This window comes from Lissotriton helveticus, chromosome 10 (genome assembly GCF_964261635.1).
Source record: "Lissotriton helveticus chromosome 10, aLisHel1.1, whole genome shotgun sequence".
NCBI lineage: Eukaryota > Metazoa > Chordata > Amphibia > Caudata > Salamandridae > Lissotriton > Lissotriton helveticus.
The window spans coordinates 1,101,821,467-1,101,844,933 of record NC_136071.1 but is presented as its reverse complement, the minus strand read 5'-3'; the positions used below and the strand labels follow the sequence as shown (position 1 = coordinate 1,101,844,933).

Genomic DNA, 23,467 nt, shown 5'->3' with positions numbered 1-23,467 from the left:
CAGTAAAGGAATAGGCAGGGCATATGGCGTGGTGCCATGGGTAATGTACAGGCTTCTGCGGTAGCATTTATACGCTATGGAGGGCAGCAAGGAGTCGGCTCTTTTGGGCTTAGCTCAAGGGTGAAACCTTCTGAGCAAAGTGTGGAGCTTCATTGGTGTTTTCAGCGTGGCAGTGTCTGACAGGTGTCTAGAAACCAGCCACCTAGCCGCACATTGCAGCTGCGCCGCTAAGTGGTAGTGCTCGAAATTGGGCATTGCTAGTCCGCCCTGTCCTGCAGTTAGATATAGTTTCTTAATCGAGATCGTGTGTCTGAACGTCCCCAATTGGGAATCCCTGACCTTTGCTTCCAGCTTACTGAAATATGGGGGGGGGAAGAATATAAAGCGGAAAGGTCGCAAAATAGTAAAGAAGGATTGGGAGGATCACCATTTTCGCAAGGGCTACCCTACCCGATATGGACAGAGTCCTCCAAGACGCCATCTGTGCATAAATGGAGGACGTGGCTCTAGTAATGTTCCCATCATTCAGGTCAGCTTTGGTACGATATATGTGGACACCTAAGTATCGGAATGTGCCAGTACACCATAACACTGGGACCCCACCCAGCAAGTACCCGGTATCTGGAGTAGACAAAGAGAACGGGAAGAGGGTGGATTTTGCGGCATTGACCCTCAGCCCTGATACTGAGGAGAACTGTGTTAGCGCAGAGTCTAGCGATTGAGGTATAGTGTGGAGATATCTTGCATACAATAAGAGATCATCAGCATATGAAGAGATCATATGCATGCTGTCGCCCAGGGGAATATCAATGTCTACCTGGGCACAAATGAATGCCTCTAGGAGCTCCACCGCCAGGCAGAAAAGAAGTAGGGAAAGAGGGCAGCCCTGTTGGGTCCCAAGACCCACCCGGATAGTGTCTGATATGTAGCAACTAGTTTTCACGCGAATCGTTGGGCATTTATACAATAGCCAAACCATGCTGAGAAAATAGGGGCCTATGCCGCACCTTGGTAGCACAGTAAAGAGTTAGTCCCACTCCAGAGAGTCAAAGGCTCTCTCGAGATCAAGCACCAGGCATCCCAAGTGTGGCCAGTTCAGGCGGGCATATTCAGCTACCCTGAGGGAGCGACGAAAGTGGAGCGCGGTGTTTCGGGCAGGGACGAAACCATTCTGGTCCGAGTGTACCAGAGAAGGCACGTAGGGTGCGAGACGGATAGCAAGTGCTTTCGCCAGGATTTTATAATCCGTGTTCAGGATCGCCAGAGGATGGTAAGACTCCAGGTACATGGGGTCCCTGACTGGATTCAATAGGGAGACGAAGTTAGCTGAGGAGAGAGAGAGAGAGAGAGAGAGGGAGGAATGCATAGTCAAGCGCTGATGTGTAGAGTGTGTGTAGACGTGGTACTAGGGTCACTGCATAAGTTTTGAAGAACTCAGTGGGAAACCCATCAGTTCCTTGTGTCCTACCAGTAGCCAGAGTTACAAGAGCCTCTCGAACCTCCTCAACCAATACGGGGGAGGCTACCTCCAGAAACTGGTCAATGGTTAGAGAGGGTAGCTGCACTGAGTCTAGGAAAGAACCTATTTGTTGGGAGTCACCGTGGGCCCTGGATGAATAGAGTGTGGTGTAATATTTTGTCATAGCCTCGTGAATGTCCCACTGAGGGCACATTATCTGGCAGAGCTTATCTTTAATGGCATGTATGGGATGGTGTGGACATTCCTGCCGAAGAAGAAATGCAAGCAGCTTGCCCGCTCTGTCAGCTCAAGAGTGGGTGCAGGCAAAGTGGGCAAGGTAATTGTGGCAGCGTAACCGTTCTAGCATTTCTAGCCGTTCCGTTTGCAGCTTCTCAAGCCGCTCCGGAGCCTCAGAGGATGTGACTGATAGAGTTTCCCAATAAATGAGCTTCCGCTCTATAGAGGTGAGGGATGCGTCCAGTTGTTTGTGGGTTCTCCAGTGAGACTCAGGCAGTGGCCTCTAGTAGTGGTCTTAAGGGCTTCCCATTATACCAAAGAGAGCTTGTTGAGCCGACACTGTGTTCAATATATCCGATCAATGCCGCCTCCACTGCGCAGCGGAAAGCAGGATCCTCCAGAGCCACCGTATGTAATCGCCAGGTGGGGGGCTGGGGGAACCTCCCCTCCCAGTCCAACAACATGAACTGAATGGGTCCGGCCCAGGTAGCCTGTGTCCCAAATTAATGGGCGTACCAGGAGATCATGCACCAGTGAGTAGAAGGAATATACCCTCTGATTTGGGTTGTGTGCGCACCTTATATCCGTCAGAGGCCAGTACCCTAGCCAGGAGCGCAGAGCTTGTGCTTTCGATGAGGCAGAGGTGCGAGTAAGAGGCGGGAAGGAGCGATCGAGCGAGACATCCAAGACCAAATTGAAGTCCGTACCCAGTATCCAGGGTATGCCTCCCCATCTGGATAGTGTGGTAGAAAGGCTGTGAAGGAATGCCCGCTGGTCAGAATTGGGAGCATAAATTGAGCTTAGCAGGAGAGTCTACCCGTTGAGTCTACCCTTGATATAAACATAGCGCCCAGCCGGGTCGACCACAACCTCATCTTCCTCCCATGGGGTCCCCTCTTTCACCCAGATCAGGGCACCTCTGGCCTGAGATGAATAGTTAGTGCTGTATACATGCCGGTGCCAACGACGACGAAGTCTGTCTGCTTCCAAGCTTGTCAGGTGAGTCTCCTGGAGGAGTGCAATCCCCACGGACCTGCGCCGTGAGGAGGCATATATGGAATACCTGCGTGCTGGGGTGTGTATGCCACTAACATTCCAGGAAATAATATTAATTTTTGTCATGAGTCTAGTGTAACAAACTCAAATTGTGCAGCAGCTACAGTGTGTGAAAAAGGCAGGACCCCTGGGTTACAGGACATAGCAGCAAATGTTTGTCTTATAATGTTTTAATGATATTTTTATGTTGCCTGTTTCTATGTAGAAAGCTAGTGTTCACTCACTTGAGGTCAGCAGTGCTTCTGTCACTGTTGGCCACTGATAATGGGTCATTATCAAGGCGTTTCTGGTTTGCGCAGCGGCAAATTGGAGGTGGACTTTTAGGTACATACGTACCACCAGCTATCAGTAAGACCGCTTTGCAAGCGGACAGTAAGCAGATAAGGCCTCAGCGACATTTAAATTAAAGAGGCATAAATCTCGTAATTTCTGGAATTTGCACTACCCTGCTTACATCATTTAACTATGTGCTATTCACAGTAAAATGTTACAGCAAGTGTGTGCGAACAGCCAGAATGTGAGTGGCTGTTGCTTACACCAGTTGTGTTTTTTGTGCTGTTTTTAACTGTGAAATGCATCCTCACCATCAAAATTGACGCAAGGACACATTTTGTGATAAAGTAGAATGCCAAAGGACAGATTTGCAATTCACGTAAATGCACTTACCCCCAGATGCATCAAAGTTATGTTTGTGAGTCCTTAATAGCGAATTTTAAGGATTCGCTATTAAAGACTCGCAAAACGGGATGCAGGTAGGAATCGCAATGTTATTTGCGATTCCTACTGATTCCTTATTTGCGATTCCCTAATTGCGAATCGCAAATAAGGAATGGCTTTCCCATTCATTCCTATGGGCCTAAAGGCCCATAGGAATGAATGGGGAGTCATTTGTTATTTGTGATTAGCAATTAGCGAATCGCAAATGTGCCGCAATTTCAAGGGTGCCAGGGTGTCCAAAGGACACCCTGTTGCACCCCTGAAATGGTGGAAAGGGTGGTTCACTGGTGTTGCGCACACACATGTCCCAAGGACATGTGTGTGTGTAATATACAACTTAGAAAAATGCACTGAAGTGCATATTTCTAAGTTTTTGCTATTTACCACATAGGGCCAGATGTAGGTAAAAAATATTTACCGATTCTTAATTACCGAATTTTACCGATTCGGTAATTAAGAATCGGTAAATATGAAGGGTGGACATGTAGGTCCATCCAGATGTGTATTTTACCGATTCGGTAAATATCTGTATTTACCGAATCGGTAAATACCGACCGGTAATGCTCCATTCATTCCTATGGGCTTTAAAGCCGATTTTGACACCTGAATCGGTATTTCAACATCAAATACAATTTGATGGTAAAATACCGATTTTGTAGGCCTTGTGGGGCTCAGAAGAGTCCCACCTACATATCAATTTTACCGATTCGGTAAATATACCGGTCGGTAAATTTACCGACCGGTATATTTACCGAATCGGTAAAATTACCGATTTGCCCCGTTTCAGTCCCCCTACATCTCGGTAGCCAAATACCGGTCGGTAACGGCCGAATTCGGCCGTTACCGACCGGTATTTGGCTACCTACATCTGGCCCATAGTTTGAATTCGCGGTAAATAGCGACCCCAGATTGCGAATTCGCAATCTAGAAATGGTTCATGCATTGCATTTAAGGAATCTCAAATTGCGATTCCTTAAATGCAATCGCAATTTGAGAACTCGCAATTATTTGCGAATTCTTAAATTGCGAGTGCATGAACCCTTGATGCATCTCAAATGCCATTTTTGCGGGCGCAAACGGACGAATTTTGCGATTCGCACCGTTTGCGCTCGCAAAAATGCTTGATGCAGCTACCTGATAATTCCCAAAATATTGCGCAATGAAAGAAAATGATGCAAATTTTGCACATCTATAAATTGTGGATGAGCATCTATTCAGGAAGAGATATTTGAACATAAGGAACTGTTATATACATGAAGGAGTTACTTATTTTCATTGAAATATAGGTAGGCGGACATATTTTGGGAAAGTGTTGAAATAGAGCTCATGCCAGAATTAGCAATGGAGTGAAGGTTATGCAAGGGCAAGTAGACAGTTGATGGGAGTGAAGGTCCAAGTGTATCTCTTTGCGTTCAGGAATTAAAAAGATAAAGGATTAAAAAGATAGCCGGGGGAGATGTTTGAGCTGGCCAGACTGCACATTTATGTAATTAGGGCTATTGGTGTGTTGGCCAATCAACAAAACACCTAAAGAACACTTTAGATAAATTGGAAAACTTTTGAACTTGGTTTTAAGAGTAGACATTGGGAGAGAACAAGAGGTTAATGAAGAGGAAGAAAGATCTTGGTGGGCTTCTGATTCAGGATGTTGGTGGAAAAAGCAGCAGAAGGAAAGCAAACGGCTCGAGGAAGAATATTAAAATGTGAACCAACTTTGAATTGACACAAGAGATGACATGACATTCCAGAGTTTCTGAATGTGGCAAGTATACAATGGGAATTGAAAGAAAGAATTAGCAGAAGAGGATGGTATTGCCTCAAAAATGAAGGAGAAAATAGGGTATGCTTGTGTTACAGGATTAATATGTAGGGATGTGATATTGAACTGCTCCTCTGATTATGACTGAGATTTAGAAGCCAGACAAGCTACACGGAGTGAAGAGTGATGAAGGTATTAAAGGTTTAGTAGCTTCATTAGGAGGTGGTATGTCTGATCTGCTGTTCATGCAGCATTCTTTAGCACCACAGTGCACACCAATCCAGCATGAAGCAGATCATGTGGAGTATTGGATTTGGCGTGCGATGCCAAAGGAGGCGTGATCAAAGAAAAGGCCAACTTTGTCAAATAAAGTGACAACTACACCAGAACTGTATATCAATGCCTTGGCGTACTGGGCTAAGTCAATCAGAGACATAAAAAGGGGTAACGGGTTAAAGAGTTGAAAGGACAGGTTGTTAGACGTGCTGGGCCTATTGACATATATATTTGATCAAATGGAGGGTATGTTAACAAGACACGTCTATGTTGAAGACCTGCACCAGTTGATGCAAAGGAGGTTTGCTTACTTGAGAATGAAAATGCCTCCATAAGTAGGAGAGAAGGTAGTGTATTCAAATGGATATTGATCTGAAATAAGCAGCTCTTGCTACCAATGCAGATAGAATTTCATGAAACAGTATATTTTTTAAAGACCAATGTATAAAGGACATGTTTTTGGCAGAGCCGGAAAACGCATAGTTAATTCCGCGGGCAAGACCACAGTATCACCTTTGCATCATTTATGCAGAGGTAAAGATAATAATAATAATAATAAATAATAAATCATTTGTAAAGCGCCTGGCTACACAAAGCTGTGTGTCCCCGCGCTAACTGCTGATACAATACAGAAATCCAAAAGCAGCTGTGAAAAAAAAAAAAAAAAAGCCCAGGAGAAGTTACATGTTGGGGAACAGAAAGGTTTTCAATTTTCCCCGAAATCTCAGTTCAGATGGCTCCATCCGCAAGTGGAGCGGGAGCGCATTCCAGTGCTTGGAGGCTAGGTACCTAAAGGAGCTTCCTCCCATTTTAGCCCTGGAGATTCGAGGGGGTTTAAATAGCATCATACCAGATGATCTTAGGTTCCGGATAGGGCGATGTGTAGTGAGGAGATTTTTTAAGTATTCAGGACCTTTGTCCTGAGCGATGCAGTGAGCATAGCAAAGGGTCTTAAATTTGATCCTCTCCCTAACCCGAAGCCAGTGGAGTTTGACCAAGGCAGTTTTTGCGGAAGTTCTACGTGAGAGTCCGAGCACAAGGCGTGCGGCAGCGTTCTGCACACATTGCAGTTGATGTAAACCCTTCTGACTGAGCCCAATCAGGAGGGCATTCCCATAGTCCAAATGGGCAGTCACTAGTGCGTGGACAATGGTTTTTCTGGCTCCGATAGGAAGGATATCCAGCACCTTTCGAAGCACCTTTAGTATACCATAGCACCTTCCCGTTACCCTGCTTACATGGGTCTTGCCAGAGAGGTCTGAATCCAGCATAACGCCTAGGTTTCTTACCGACTCCACGGGAATGGGCAGGTTACCCAATTCGATAGGCCACCATGATCGGGACCAAGCAGAAGTTGCTCTCCCAACCACTAGTAGTTCGGTCTTTTCGCCATTTAGACGAAGGCAGTTGTTGTTCATCCAGACCGCTACTGCAGACATGCAATTCGAGAAATTGGTGGCATCTTCTCTTCGGTCAGGGGTTAGCTTAAAGACCAGCTGGGTGTCGTCAGCGTAGCTGACAATGCCCACCCCGAAGCCCTCTACAATGTGACCCAGGGGTTCCATATAGATGTTAAATAACGTAGGGCTCAGACTTGAGCCCTGTGGAACCCCATGGCTCACCTTCCGAGGGGAAGATCTGAAGGGTGGGCAGTGTAGCTGGAAGCTTCTGTCGGCCAGAAAGGAACGCAGCCACGCAAGTGCTGGACCTGTTACCCCCATGTCAGAAGATCTCACGGGTTACAGCAAGCAGGAGTGATGCTTTGTAGATGGTTTTAGAGATGGAGCAATTCATGCAACTGGAGCCAGTAGACTTTCATCAGGGTGGAGGCGATATGGTCATACTTCTTAAGTTCCTGAAAAAGGCATGCTGCTGCATGAAGGATGCCCTTCATTGGGAGTGCCAGATTTTGGCTTGTGAGGCGTTGGAGCAAAGCCTTGCCACCATTTAGATGCAAGAGGGGTTGAACAATTTGAAAGTTATTTTCTGCAATGAATGGCATCACTTTCTTAAGTAGAGAGCGATGATACCAGGCCAGATTGATTTTGATGGAAATGTGCTCCAAAGAGGTTGAGATCGGTGTCCAGGGTGAATCTGAGTGACTTGGCATAGGGGGAAAGTTGGGGTTCGAATCAGTCGAAGTTCACTTCATTGAGACATGTTTGGACTAGTTGTCACTTGTTCTCTAAATTTGGTGAGCTATCTGGAGAAAGACTAGCGGAGGCAATCTAAAAATGACCATCTTTGGGGAAAAAGAAAGAGTTGCAATAACAAATAGTGGAGGATTTTATCAAGCACAGACAGCAAAGCCCAAAAAATCTAAAGTGTACATATAAGCAAGGGTAACCCCCAAAACGTTCGAGAACCTAGGGAAATACAAGAAAAACAATGGTTCACACAGGCATCAGTCCCAATAAAGCAGAGATGTCTTCAATGATTGAAGACAAAATATTACCAATTTACTACGGAAAGGAAGAACCAGGCAGGTGATCAATAATGAATAGAAATGTATATTGCATACTTTCAATAATTTTTTGAAAGATCCAGTGCTCCTACTTAAGTGTAGATGGGGTGGTGATAGAGGAACAAGGAGAAGACATGTATCACACAAAAAAGACATACAACTTCTTAGGGGTCGCAGTAATAGGATACATACATACGCTCCATTGCCTGGAATTTTCGCTAGATTTCACCTCGTTGTTGAGAGCACTGTGTTGGGGATAGCAAAAGCCCCGTGAGGACACCGCCGACTCGCCAGCTTGCCATGTTGCCAGCCCTGCTGCAGTTCACAGGAGGACTGCAAGTCCCAGAGCGCTTGGGGGTGCGCACACCTGACGCCACTGTCAAGCGCCCGGAGGCGCTCAAGAGACCGAGGCGGCTCCCGCAGCGCGGGACGCTCCATTGCCAGCAATTTTGCTAGATTTCACCTCGTTGTTGGGAGCACTGTGTTGGGGATAGCAAAAGCCCCGTGAGGACACCGCCGACTCGCCAGCTTGCCGTGTTGCCAGCCCTGCTGCAGTTAACAGGAGGACTGCAAGTCCCAGAGCGCTTGGGGGCGCGCACACCAGACGCAACTGCCAAGCACCCGGAGGTGCTCAAAAGACCAAGGCGCCTCCCGCAGCGCGGGACGCGCACGGGCGTGCCCTTGGCTCGGGCTTGGTTCGCGCCCGTCATAGCCCGGAGGGGGCTGGGCGGGGCACCCCCCCTAACATCTCCACCATCTCCTCTGGTCAAAAAGGAAAAAAAAAAAAAGCTAAAGGTAGTGTTTAAGATCTAAAATTGGGTATTTCGCTTTTAGCACAACTTCCATATTAGAAGAGCTTGGTCGTCTCGATTCATCATTTAAAAGACTATACTGTGTAGACATATTTTGATTATTTTGGGGAGAACATTTTGTGCACAGTGGGGACTTGCCCACCCCAATCCTGCTGATGAGTAATATGGGGAAAAATATCAAGCCCACTACTTCACGCCCTATGACTAAGCACCAAGCAGCCACAACACAACCCCTCCCGAGCCTTACAGCCATTGATAAGATGCTCCAGAAAACAATATGGGTAGTGGCAACCGCTATTGAAAATACAGAGAGGTGGCTCTCACTTACCCCTGCTATTCCCCCTCTACAGGCCGTAGCGGATTCCTCAGCAGCTACGGTCAATCCTCCCGAGTTTACATCATTTCTCACGTCCTCCTTTGCTGAGCTGCCCTGTGCGACCCTCGGGCGGTATGTCAATTTGGGTGGGCACGCATTTGGGCGTCCAGGCAGTTCAGATGCAAACCACCTCTCCTGACGTACAATGCGTACTTCTCACGCTCCAAGACATGACCCAGGTGGCCTCACTAAATATCTATTCAAGGCCACTACAAAGTGGACAAGAATCTGCCACTATTGAAGCATTAAGGCATTTTATACTATCACTTGACCCCTCAGTCGCCCTACTAGTCGGAGGTGATTTTAACTGCCAGTTCGCGCCACTAGTGAGTACAGATATGGGAGAGCTGGACGATGAGGACCAGTTTTGGCACATCCCAGACCCCTTGATCACTCCTGTGAAAGCTTGGACTCCGCTGGTCCTTCAGATTAAATCGCTCTCCCTCACAACGTCTCTGCGGGCGTGTAATGGGAGGGTGGAATCTGATAGGCCGGGGTCAGTCACTTTTAACAGATCAGGGCAAACTTCTATCATTGATTATATAATGATGGAAGCCAGACACTGGGACAGGGTGCTGGATTTTAGGGTCTACCCAAGGCACGATAGCGACCACAACACCCTTGTCCTAACACTCAAACCCGGGAGTTTTGGGCTGTCAAGTCCGGCCCCCGAGCCCAATAGTGTTCTGCCGCCCCTTGTGATATCAAATAATAGGCAGAGGATTAAATGGTCTTATGTTCAGGGCTCTCCCACTAAACTCGCTGAAATATATCAGTTGGTCTTACCGCAGCTTTCAGATATGGGAGAAATAGGCAATAAAACCTTAGATTCAGCCTCCCAGGTTAGAGCCTTGGAGATCCATAAGCAGTTGGTTGTCAGGCTTGCTGAGGTGTTCTGCCCCGTGAGCAGTAGAAAAGATCCCCTGGCCAAAACACACCCATGGTATGATGTATTCTGCAGGAAAGCAAAAAAAGATCTGCTGACTGCAATAAAAGCAAAAGACAGAATTAGTATAAAGATTTGTCGACTTGAATACAAAAAGGCCATTACTAGGGGAAAGAAGGACTGGGAGGAGAGCATATGGGAAGAACTTAGAGTTTCCCTCTTACGCAAGGACTCCAAAACATTTTGGGCCATTGTCAGTTCTTGTGCGAGCGGGGGTGGACCAGCGCCACTCCCGAATATAGCGCCTAGAGTTTGGAAGACCCATTTTGGAGCTCTCTATGCCAGTTCTGGTGAAGAGCCCATATCCCTCTCAGGTCCCGAACCACTCCATGAGTATAGATTGGTGGGAACGAGGGACTTGGGGGAAGCCGTGGAGATTCCTCTGCTGGCTATCCCAGGACCCCGCCATGAGTATCGATTGGCGGGGCCCTTGCATACCGAACAGACACAGACCTCCGCGGATCCCGGGTATGAGTACCACCTAGTCGGGACTGAGGCCATCACCCTCAAGGAGGTTGAGTCTGCAATAGCTAAATTGCTACCTAATAAGGCCCCTGGATTAGACAAAGTGCCCGGGGATCTATTTCAGTCCCAACCCAAAATCTGGGGACCGTACCTGGTTGTCTTTTTTAACGCAATACTTAAGGGGACTGAGCCGCCAGGCACTTGGCTTGGAGCTGAGATCGTCCCCATTCACAAGAAAGGTTGTCCGATCACCCCATCAAATTACAGGCCCATGAGTCTTATAGGCACCACTGAAAAACTAAAGGGCAGGATCATTTTAGATAGAATCCTGGGGTGGATTGAGGAAAACGAGATTCTGACTATACATCAGGCTGGGTTTAGGACTGGTATTTCAACCATAGATCAAATATTTCGGCTGCAGGTATTATTTTGGAAAACTGTGAGAGTGGAGGGTGGCAGCCTCTACCTCATCTTTGTCGACCTGCGGGCCGCCTTTGACCTAGTGCCAAGGGAGAAGAGTTTTAGCAGAGTTGGGTCTTCCAATTTACTTATTGAACATCTTAATCAGACTCCACATGAACAACTATGCCCAAGTCAGGTGCGGGAGGCATGGTGACCTGTCGGACAGCTTTCCTGTATTGAAGGGGGTACGCCAGGGGTGCGTCCTGGCTCCAACATTATTTTGTCTTTACCTCAATGGTCTGGTTGATCATTTAATTGGTGTAAAAGACAATGATGCCCCAAGGTTGGCTACCGGGCGGGTGCCCGCTCTGATGTTTGCAGAGAACACTTTGTTGTTGTCTAAAATATCAACGGGCATCCAGCGTACCATGGATGGCTTTGCAGCTTTCTGTGCCTCGCGTGGACTTGAGATAAACTTGGATAAGACCAAGTTTATGATTTTTAATCCCCCGAAGCATACCCGCCCTAATCCCCTTCTGAACGGCACTCCTTTGGAAAGAGTCAAGACATTCGACTATCTCGGTATCACCCTAACGGAAAATTTTGAGTGGGGTTTTCAAGTTTCTAAGTCAGCGCTTAGGCTATCACAATTAGCGGGGGGTATCAATAAAATCCACAGAATCTCGGATTTCAAACCAACAGCACCGGCCTTGAAATATATAGATCACAGGCTAGAATGGCCTCAATGTATGGTGCCGAACTATGGGGCCACCAAAGTACATCTAACCCCCTGAGGGTGGAGCATGGCTTTATGAGGAGCCTCCTGGGCTTACCACCAAGTACAACGCTCATCCCCTGCGACTGGATTTGGGGCTGGAATCGATAGGGGACCTAGCAGCACTGCAACCTATGCTCTATTGGAAGAGACTCTGGTCAGTGCCCAAACTGGTTTCCTATAGAGAGGAATTTATAGAGGTTTGGGCTCTTTTAAAAAGTTAAAATATTCCGTGGCTACTTCACATCGGGGCTCTCAGTACTCGGATTGGTTTACCCGAACTCTGAGAGAATCCCGAGGTAGGTTTTCCTGGGATAACTAAATTAGAACTCCTGCACCAGCTGAGGCACCAGAACTTATTAGCTCTCCAGAGACTAACAACTTTGGGAAGACTGACTGTAGAGTTCCTCCAAGTAAAAAACGAATTACGAATGGACGAATTCCTAGATGTACAGCTAAGACATGGCAATCTACCACTCAGGGTATTTAACAGCAAATGGGCTAAACCAGAAAATAATGCTTGCCCAGCATGTGACTATAAGCAAGAAGATGTGCGTCACGTACTGTTTTTCTGCCCTGCCTATCAAGCAATAAGAAAATGTTGGTTGATTCCACTATGCAGGAATCTTGGTTTTAGACACTGTGCTGAAACCTGTAGAGTTTTGAGATATGATACCCTTCCCCCTATTGTGTTTGCTGTATCGAGGTTTTTACTTGGTATGTGGCGTAGAAGGAAAAGCTTTTTATAATATCTTTGTGAAATTATTAACTTTATATTTTACGTCTATCCAGTTTCATTCACTTTTAACTTATTTATTGTTTTAATGCTTTTGTGTCTTCTTGTATGTATTTTATCTGCACTTTTATGGTCTGTTGACCGAAATAAAGTTATCAAATGAAAATGAAATGATACATCATTTCGCTCTCTCACTCGTACTTGTCCACAATAGGATAAACAGGAGACACAAAGTTTATAATATTTTATTAAACTATCAAGCTCTAAGATGCAGAATTTGTGCCACAGTTAGAAATCAAATGCATACTCTAAATATCATTAGCATGGTTAAACCATAGACCATAGAAAGCCCTGTCATGTTATAAGACAAATTAGCCTAAACCCACCTTTCTACTGAAGCTAAATGATTATATATTATAGATCTCTGGGAATAGTGGCAGACCTTGTACCTTAGCATACATAGGTGGATGTGCTACATCTCAGCTGAAGCAGCACTCTTGCTTCAGGACCTTCGCTCAGTGTGTGTTTTTTCAGAACCTTGTCCTCTGTTATTTGACAAGATGTGTGTGGGTTTACAAACAGCAGCTGCACTTTATTGTTATGTCTAAGTGCTAGTGTCTGACCAGAGAGAGCAACAAGAGGCATTTTTGTTTGACTTTGTCTTGTGTGCTCAGACTAAATCCCAGGAAGAGAACAAAATACGAAAACATGTGTATGTGTTGTGCGAAAATACAATGTGGCGCAAAACAAGCATGTTATGTAGTAACATGTGCAAAAATAAAAGTGGCCTGCAACGCGCACAGTTAGGCTAACATAGGGAAAACTACAATGGGCCATGCATGACAAGACGCGGCACCTTGGTCCTGGGTGGGATGCAGGCACGTGCCGTAGGACTCCTGCAAAGAGCCTGAAGGGTGTCCGGAAACAAACTAAATGTCAAAACATAGTATAGATATGGAATACATCATGCCACAAACTAATGTTAATGTGAGTAATACATCCAGAAAACAGACTTGCAAGAAACCTGAAAGGCCAGGGACCCAACATCATTCAAAGGCAAAATTAAAATAGACAGTTAAATTAAATTGAAAAATTATTAAATGAGCAAATCACAGATTATTTTGGGGATTTGCAGCCAATGAAAAGAAAGATTGTACATATAAAAATTATACATTAAAGATTACATATCAGGGTTTGCCTCAATAAACCAGCAGGTTGAGGGGAGTAAGACAGACATTCTGAGTCTATATGATAGCGTTCCTTTCATCTTGTGTGTTCAGACCCTTTGGATGTGGACTGGTATTTGAGGATACATTTAGATTCCAATCTGTTGAGCAGGTGTTGATTAACGCCTCCTCTAGGTTGGTGTTGGATTATGTCAAACTAACTAAAGAAAGAAATGCTACTGCACTGTTAACCTAATTTTAAATTAAAACTTGAAATAATGGAAAGATATTACATTTACTTTTAAAAAGCTTAAATTAAAACACAAATTGCTACATAATTTAAAATATATATATTATGCATTAATAGTTATTGAAAGTGAAGTATAGGATAAAGTGTTGTAATTATATTTTATAAAATGAAGGATTACATTGTATTCGAGAAAGGTTATATAAAAAAGGTGTAATAAATAGGTTTAAACATTAAATTGTAATGATTTATATGTGTTCATTATTTTTTTTTTTTGGTTTTTTTTTGTTGAAAACCTTTATTGATATCAAAAGAAGACAAATAGAGGCCCACAACCAAGCCGGCCGGCCGCAGTGTACAAAACAATCAGGAGTCATCAGGCAAATAGTACATAATCAATCAACACAAAGCAGAGGCCATATAATCGCAATAGGGAAAAAAAAATACAGAAACTAAAGGGCTAAAACACAGGAGTAAAGAAGGCTTAATTTTACAATAAGGGGAGAGGACATATGACAGGCACAATTGCAATACGGAGGCATCCGATATCCCGTAATCAACCTCAACATTAAGAAGGGGGCGTGGGGCAAAATATCAGGGGGACAACACAATGCATTCAAGAAATCAGGATATGCAAGATACAGTCAACCCCTGAGCGTTATCCTCGTAACACGCCCGCCACCCGGGACACTACCAAGCCAGAACAGTGGGATCGGAAGACAATGCATGAAAACCCGCCCGTCACAGTACCCTCTGGGACGCAGGAAGGGAAAAAGGGAAGGGGACTAGGCAGGGGAGGGGAAGAGGAAGGGAAAGGAAAATGGAGGGAAGAAAAACCAAACAATAAAAGGGAATAAGGAAATATGAAAAAAGAAAGGTAAAAGACACGCCGACACGGCACCCCATGGTGAGAGGACAGGAGACAAAAGGATTAACGGTCCAAGTGGGGCATGGCAATCGGATGAAAGGACAGCCAAAATGTAGCAGGAGGAGTAACGACACCATACCCCCACCCGAAACACACCATAGGAGGTCGGGACAGACGCGGCCTCACGAAAAAGATATACAAAAGGGCCATAGAACCAGAAGACAAACTAAAATTGAACCCAACCCACCCGTCCCACCCTGCACCCCTGTAGAAGGCTACGGCCTACCCTTCAAACAGCGTGCCTGTCGCCCTAAACCAGAACCCGAAATATAGCAAGAAGAAAGAATGAAAAACGAGACAAAAAGACCACAAAAGCGGAGAAAGAAAACAGGAGGGAGGAGCAGAAGAGCTATAATACAAACGATGGGCCACAGCCCTCCGCCCAACCGGACAAGTACAATCAAAAAAAGACCAGGATGTCACCCCATCACGCGCCACCAAATATTAGGAGAAGGGGACCTCCCACCCCTCTACAATCAGAGACAAGTGTGCAACGAAATCGCATACCGGGAATCAAGCAGAAGTCGTACATTTCACCCCCAACCCTTCCGAGCGACAAACCCCACCCACCACATGGCAATGTACAACCACATACTAAATACGAAATCAGGAGATAATCGAGTGGAATGGAGACTAGCATAGCTACGTGGGGAGTAGATAGATCGACAAGTGAGCAATAGTTCAAACTGAAAGTATCGATGCATCAACAATCGAAGCACGAGCCATGAGAAACAGGAGTTCAGTTGCGCCACTGGAGCGGGCGAGGTGGTCCCATTTTTAAACACAGGCAAAGTCATCGAAGTAGGCACAGGAGGAAGTCCACCCATAATTCCAGGCAACAATGTCGAACAGGGTCGCAGTACAGCATCCGAGTCCCCGGGGTCCGAACCTTGAAAAGCAGGGCGCCCCAAAGTCACCAGCACATTACACGATCTTCGATCAGCGGTGGAGACACTCAGGTCAATCGAGGGGGGTGAGGCAATGGAGGCATCGAAACAAGAGGGCGACAAGAAGAAACGGCCGCCCAAAATGGCGGCAGATCGTGGCGGACCCACCGAGACGCCCAGGGCCAGGGAAGCGTACAGGGATCTGAGGGCTTCCAGGATATCTCCGACTGTCGGCTCACGCCCACCAGATCCGATCCCCACACAATCAGGCAACTCGGGCCCGCCGCCACAAGGTGACTCTCGATCCAGAGGGCCGGCCGCCATTTCGTGAATCAGCCCAATCGCCGCCCACGAGGACCCCCGGAAATAACAGTTCTCAAATGTAGGACTTTACAAGCGCCGGGGGTCCCAGCAAGGGCGGCCTCGATGCCAAAAGGATGTTCGCCCAAAACGGGTCTCCGCCCGCACCAGCACCGGTGCCCCAAACAAGCGGAGTCCGGGCCTCGATGACCAGGGCCGCCGGACAAAGCAGCGGCGGGGGGAGACCCCCTCTCAGAATCAGGTCCCGGGGCTTCTCACCCACGTCTGCCACGCGACCAGCAGGACAGGTCCGGGTCAGGATCGCCGGGATCTTCGCACATCGGCTCCCAACACTGGTTCTCGCTCTCGGCCGGGGCCGAGAGCCGTCGGATCCCACCGGCCAGGTCCCGGTCCAAGTCTCGCAGCGGCCCCGATCCCTCGGAGGCCGGAACTCCGGAGCCACTGCACGTCAAGACCCCGGGGTCAGATGGTAAGTACAAACAAGCCGTAATGTTTCCAATTCCCCAAAAGTGTGCCGTCCCGGGACAGGATAAAAGACAGGATAGGCAGTCAGGATGGAGGGCTGCGGGAGCCGAGCTAAAAGGCGACCATCACGGCCGCGAGCTAGGCTCCTCCCCCCGTGTTCATTATTTTAAATAATTTAAGTCAACATCATTTACTTGGGGGTTTAAATGGAAGTCCCTGCAACCATTATTTTCTATGGGAGGGTATTGCAGTACGAGGGGTTGGCCATATGTGCTGATGAATCAAATCAACAGGAGAGGAAGGGAATACTTATGGAGCCACTCTTGGTGCCCTAGCAACAACCAAACAATCACTAGAAGAGATATTCTAAACAAGGAGCGATTGCACGAGGAGTCACGCCTATTGTTAAAAAGATCCCTCACTCACCAACCTAGTTGGTGACATGCTTCATCACTGGGATCCCACCCAAGGGGCAGCATGCCTCTCGGGTGTGCTACGACGCCTGATTACAGCAGAGCAGGTTCTTGTGAAGTGTAGTCAGTGATAGTGAAAAGTTAAACATTTCTTACATCATGGATCCTAGCGGAGGGCGGTGGCTCATAGTATGGTTTCGCAAAGTTCGCAGCATTTCCTGCCACACCTTTATTCAATGAGCAGCCTTCCAATAGGTTACTCCGATGAGCAATCCCCAAAGGTGCTGTGGGATTCGTAGTGCATACCTCTTACCCAAATGGGTGCTGGGTTCTAAGGATCCCCATTGATAACCCTCCAATGGGTCCCGAAATGTGCATGGTCCTTAGACCTTAGTCCTTAGCAGCTGATTGAATAAAGATGTTGCAGGAAACGCTGCAAACTTTGCGAAACTAAGCCTATGAATAAGGAGTTATTTCCGAAAACGCGTCAGGCTGAATCCTGTAATGTGAATGTTGGTCCATTGGTGAACTGCTGCTGCATGAGTGCGTCCTCGCTTTGGGGCAACTTTGGAGCTGAATATATTCAAGGCAGCCCAGCCGAGGAGGACACACCACCAAACTGATTGTAAGTAGGGCCATGGAGCAGGAATCATGCCAAGTTCCTTTTGGGGCAGCAGCGCGGAGGATTAAGACCACGCACATTTTGGGGTCCATTGGAAGGTTATTTCGCATTGTACCATCACTCCCCAGGTCTCTTGCACATATACTACTAAGTAGTAACCTTATATGCACGGAGATCCCCATTATAAAAGATGGGAGAAATCAAGCTGGAGCTCTCCACCCTTAGGTTTGGAAACTGCCTGTTGTATTATTGCTTTACATCGTACAAAATATAGTTTGCTAAATGGGCCACTACTTTTCAGCTGCTCTTTATGGTACGAATATTCAGCAATTCAATGCCACTGAGTATGGCTTATTTATGAAATAAACTAGAACTACTCAATCACCTTCTATCGCTAAATTAAATCAGTAGTTTCAGTCATGTTCCATCATTAAAAAGTTAAATCTGGACACCATTTGGGGGCATCCCCTCGGGCCCTGCAGTCCAGCACAACCTCTGCAGCAGCCAGACTGTGTGCTCAGTGCTGGCACCTGGGCAGGAACACAACACAAAAGGTGAATGGAATTTCATTGTCCCTCGTTACATTTGGACTGTGCATCACACTGGTACCTTTGATGTACAGCTCACATCACAACCCATGTAATCTATCAAGACCAATTTAGTTACTCCTGATTATTTTGCAAAACCCTGAGGCAATAGTACAACACCCACCCTCATATGCTGACATACGACCACACAGCAGTCACAGATTCAGGTCTGAAGGGACATTTCTCTTGCTCGACGTACATAACAAATTAACCTCCATCATGCACCCCCTGGCTGGATGTATACAAACATACATTGCAGTTTCTTTAATATTTACTACTGGTGATACCAACCTCTGTTGGATGAAAAATGACATTAGGAATCCTGAAGTCACCATGAAGAAGTTTGGGTTCATCGTCTGTGGTTGGCAGATTATTGAGTAACCATTGTGAGAGTTCATTCAAGAAAGGAATGCCCACATGAGATGATTCTTCATACAACTCTTTCCAAGCTAATATCTAAAGAAATTGAAAAATCAAAGAGAGCATTGAAAACATATATGCATGGTTATAACCTGCCTAACATGGGAGTAATTTGGAAGTGAAATATAGATTTGGAAGAGAGAAATTAAGTGCAAGAACAAAAGTGTATTTCAAGAGCAGATACCATTACTAAATTCTGCACCGTGGATTGTTTAGAATGTAACTAGAATCTTTGTCTCCACTTGTCTTAATAAGGCCTCTTTCCTAGGCTAACACTAAAGGGGGTATGATTAGATATGTCTCCTAGTTTGTCTTTTCAAAATCAAGGCAAATGAAGAAATCCATTAGGTAGGACAGGTCATCCAATGATAATATTGATGCTATGGTCTTGAAGAAGGTAAATACGAAAAGTTTGTAGTGGCTTTCTAAGGCATTTAATTGAAGGAAACATGGCTGTATGTTTAGAGGGAACTATATCTATACTGAGGATAACATCTGAATGTAAATTACAGAAACATGCACCAAGGGGAAAATTGGTAGCAATACTTTTCTCAAAAGGGTTGACCACTTAGACCAGCTTAGACTTTCAAACAAGATTACTGCAAAGATGCAGCATGGTCTAAAGCAGTGCAAGCGCATGAACAAATATTATACAGACTGTTAGATTAACAACAATTTTTTAATCAGATATGGTGTTCTTTCTTCAAAGATATGCAAAATTGACGGAAGGAACTTGCCTATTCAGGCTGCTGCCCCCTGGTGATGACTGTCTCTAATCTAGGATTATTGCCTTAGGTTGCAGTACTCTAACAAACTAACTGATGTCCCTCTATGATCTATACAGGGAGGATTCTAAATAGGCAAAGCTCTGCAAGGATACTACCAAAGACTCTTGCATTGCTCTCCTCATGATAATAGATACAGGATTGATTAGCCAAACACCAATCTACCATGAACCAGGATAAAGACAGGGCAAGGCCTAAGATCTGCTGAACTAAACAATCTAAACAGTCTGCAGCTACAGAAAACAGATCAAAAATCAGGGAAATAAGGCTAAAAAAGTGGGTGATGAGTACAACAAAAAAACAGGAGAACTAAATCTTTGCAACACATCCACCTCAAGGAAAAGGCCCTTTTATGTGGTCCAAGCAGGACACAGGCACCAGACATTGAAAGATAATGTTCTTTGAAAGGCAGAGATTTAAGGTTAACCACACCTTCATCAGGAGAATGACATCTTTCAGGCTGGTTTCCCATCCTTCCTCCTTTGCGTGCTCCCCGCACTCTCCCCACTGCACTCCCAGGCAGTGGGTCTGGGTGGTCCTCCAAATGAGGCTGAAGAGATTTACGTGGCCTCTAAGAACAAGGACCAGAGATGCGTTGCCTCCTCTATGAACACTCAAGTATGTGAACACACCATTGCCTCTGGTGAGTCCCCTCTGCAGAAGTAGCATTATGCCACCTCCTGAAGCTCCGGGTTCATTGGGATACCACGGGGGAAAATGTTGCAATCAACAAGAGGTCATGAGCTGCAGAAGCACCTTTGCAAGAAAGTCCACCAGCTGGATAATCTTTCCCCTCTGAGTAGAAGTCTCTCTCTCACTTTATTGCCCCCTATCTGTCACATTCTCTCCATCCTTGTCTCTCTCCCTCTCTCAATCTACAGATGTGTCTATTAGTTTCTTCTTTTTACCAACATTTGTCATTTAACAATTGTTTATTTACACTGCTATATACTGTTTATTCTTCTCAGTCCTTTAAGCATGCAATAGTTTATGATAAAACAGATTTTTTAAATTCTTTTTATTGTGACAGTGTTGTAAAGTGTGAATTATAATCCAAGTGGTGTAAAAGCACCATAGAGTACATGCTGTCTGCGAGATGCCAATGTATAAATACAATTGTAACATCTTCAAATGTAATAAGTGATATCCATACTTATAAATAAAATTATGAAAAAAGTAACAAATTAAACTTTTGGGAAAAAAAAGACCTCAGGACGAAATCATATTCTGGTTTTGATCGACAAACATAAAATTAAAAGAAATAATAAAGAGCACTAAAAAAGACACTTTTATGCAAAGACAAAAGCATGGAGGTGAAATTCTCATTGGACTACCTCTTTGCCATATTGGAAAAAATAAATAATAAGAATATCATTGTTTTTGACTTGGTATTTGCAGTCATCCATATTACACACTCTACATTACACACAGTTGTTAGTTTGAAGAGTTATCTGTACACAGAATCTCCAAAGACAACTCTCACTCTAGTTTTACCTCTCTCTTGCAATATCCTTTCTGGCTCTCATGCCCCGATAGATTCAATTCATCCAGGTTCAGTGAGTGGAGCCAAGCAAGAGTTTCTGTGACAGCAATATTCAAGGCACATCTTTCTGCTGGACTGACTCCTGTAATTACGTTATATCTGAAGATGCGACCCTACAAATAAAGACATATTGCAAAATAAGTGCAAGAGCATATTTCCACTGCTTTTGCGTTTATTCTTGTTTATGACATCACAAACGATTCAAAACTTTAGCTTCCTGCAGTCGTTGCCGCCCTGCTATCAGCGTGCAACCGAATGGAATCCCTAAACATGCAGACACTCGCTTTTTACCAACTACAGCTTTTTTTGTTGGACCAGCACTTGCATCGGTGGCCATGTTATCAAATGAACTATTTCAAGCTGTATGTCCTAGGAGACAACCTGAATCTTCATTTTCTTATTACAGCACTTAAGTATGGAGAATAGAAATGTAGACCTTTTGTTGGAACTGGCCGCTAAATGTACAACATATTGTAGCAAGAGGCCTGGTATCCATCCAGGAGAAGGAAAACAACTGTGCACTGTAAAAGGAGGTAGATCTGCTTAGTGAAACCTACTCAAGTCATCTCAGCAATGTCTAGCATCCACCATCTCTATGGAGAAGGACCAGTTGAGGGAGCAATGAAGAGTGAATGGCACCAACCAATAGCAAAGACATCTTACATTCATCAATGGACAAACCATCAATTATTGGGGCTTTCCTCTTCCCGAACTGCTCTGGTTTAGTGACCGAATATTGCGTATAAAGAGTCAGGTCTGTGAAAAGTCCCAATGAGCCAATAATTATCCTACTTAATCTTCTTTTTGCTTAAAGGCTGCATGTCATAATATCAATAAGTATTGGTGCCTGGATATCATTTACACAAATATTGCCCTGTGGGTGTAGATTCTCTATGATTAATTCAACTAAGGTGGTATGATTGTAAACCAATATTTATCAGAAGATATTTAAGCCATGGTATTCTGGTGTCATACACGTTTATGGCCTCTTTCAATTATGAGAAATGATTCCCTACCCCTAAGGAAACCCTAAGATACTGCAGTAAATAGCAGATGGAAATTGAGGAGCAGAGAGGACTAAAACCTTAAGTCATAAATTGAAGCTAAAACAAAAGAAGGAAAACTAGCATTAAATTATCTTGAAAGAGCCTTGGAAGTTGCTAACCAAGGCAGGGATGCTCAGATAAGAGGATATTAGTGTGACTCTTCTAAGGAAGAAATCTTTCAACAGATGTAGTGAGCCTTCAGTAACGTGCACTTGCTAAGAATGCATGCAGCTCAAAATCAATAGCAGGAGTTTGTGAAAAGAAGCAAATCCTACAAAGTGTGTGATGGGTCTACTAGCCAAGTAAAAGAAACTGAAATGGGGGTCACTTAGGGTGATTGCCTTTCTTAGACTGAAGGTGCTAACCTCTCTAAGAATTCTTGAAATCTTGAAGTGACACAGCTCTTTTCAGATTAATAAACAGGATTTGAATCTTTAATGTAACTTTTGATAAAGGAGCAGTTATGGGAGTATTGCACCATTGGTGGCTTTTATCTCCAAGTGCTAATCTGTGATGAAAATGGCTACCTTGGTTATTAAAATTACACATGGCACCCCATGTAGTCTTACTGATACCAAGGTTCTGAGCTCCTATTGTGTGACATTTGATGGAGCCACATCTACCAGTTAAAGCAGGCACATGGTGAAGCAGGGTTCTGAACACGGCATTGGTACCAGGCTAAGATTAAAAAAAAGCAAGCAAGAACTGAAAGCTGTCTCTTCCTAACGGAGGGAAACATGCCTCCTATTTGGCTGCACGGCAAGATAAAAAGCTCATTGACATGAACATTTAATTATTAACAGAGAAAACGAGGAGGAGCAAGAAAGAGAGAAAAGTGTGCAAAATAGAGAAAGAAAGAGAAAGATTAGGAAAACCAAAAAGAAAAAAGAGGAATACAGAAACAGCGGTGATAAGAGTAAGAGAAAAAGAGCGAGGGTGATTACGAGGGACAGATGTAGCGCAAGAGAGACAAAGAAAGAGTTAGCAAGCATAATATTTTGATGGCCACATAAATACTACTCTAATTTGTCTAGACAAACTTACCTGTACATGCTCCATTATGTAGAACTCTGTTCCAATGACACTTGTATCCTCACAGTACAGTAAGGGTCTAGGCACTGGGAATCCAACTGAAGTTAAAGCTCTTTGCACGGTATACTCTCGGTGAATCTAATCAAAAAAGGTCAGTTAGCATAAGTTAAGACCATCACCTGCTTTGGATCATAGCATTACAGAACATGCCATTACTATGTAACTCAACTGTGGCAGTTCTTCTAAAGAAAGATCTAGCTACTTTATTAAACATATGGGAGAAATTGGGTTGTTGGCTGACTGGGGGTGTTAGCCCTGGTCAAGAAACAGCCACAATCCGTGTCAGGGTGAATCACAAAATGTCACCAAATTAACCTGTGCTCAACCCTCTGGTAACTTGGCAGAAAAAGCAGTCAGGCTTAACTTGGAAGCAATTTGTAAAGTACACAAACAGCAATAAAGTGAAAACACAACACAAGGAAAATACCACACTAATTTAGAAAAATGTAGTAGATTTTAATTAAT

The 23,467-nt window shown here is 44.9% G+C and overlaps 1 protein-coding gene across 1 annotated transcript in view; it reads right to left on the bottom strand.

The window, feature by feature from the left end:
- LOC144785624 (acyl-CoA dehydrogenase family member 11-like) overlaps positions 1–23,076 on the bottom strand; it is a 164,308-nt gene extending 141,232 nt beyond the window's left edge. Inside the window, exons 1-3 of the mRNA XM_078664432.1 lie at positions 22,955–23,076; positions 20,816–20,977; positions 18,408–18,572 (exon numbers count right to left, since the gene is read on the bottom strand). Of these exons, the coding sequence (XP_078520558.1) occupies positions 18,408–18,572; positions 20,816–20,977; positions 22,955–22,969 (342 nt within the window). The 5' untranslated portion in view covers positions 22,970–23,076. The remainder of the gene's footprint in view (positions 1–18,407; positions 18,573–20,815; positions 20,978–22,954) is intronic.
- Positions 23,077–23,467: the final 391 nt, after the last annotated feature.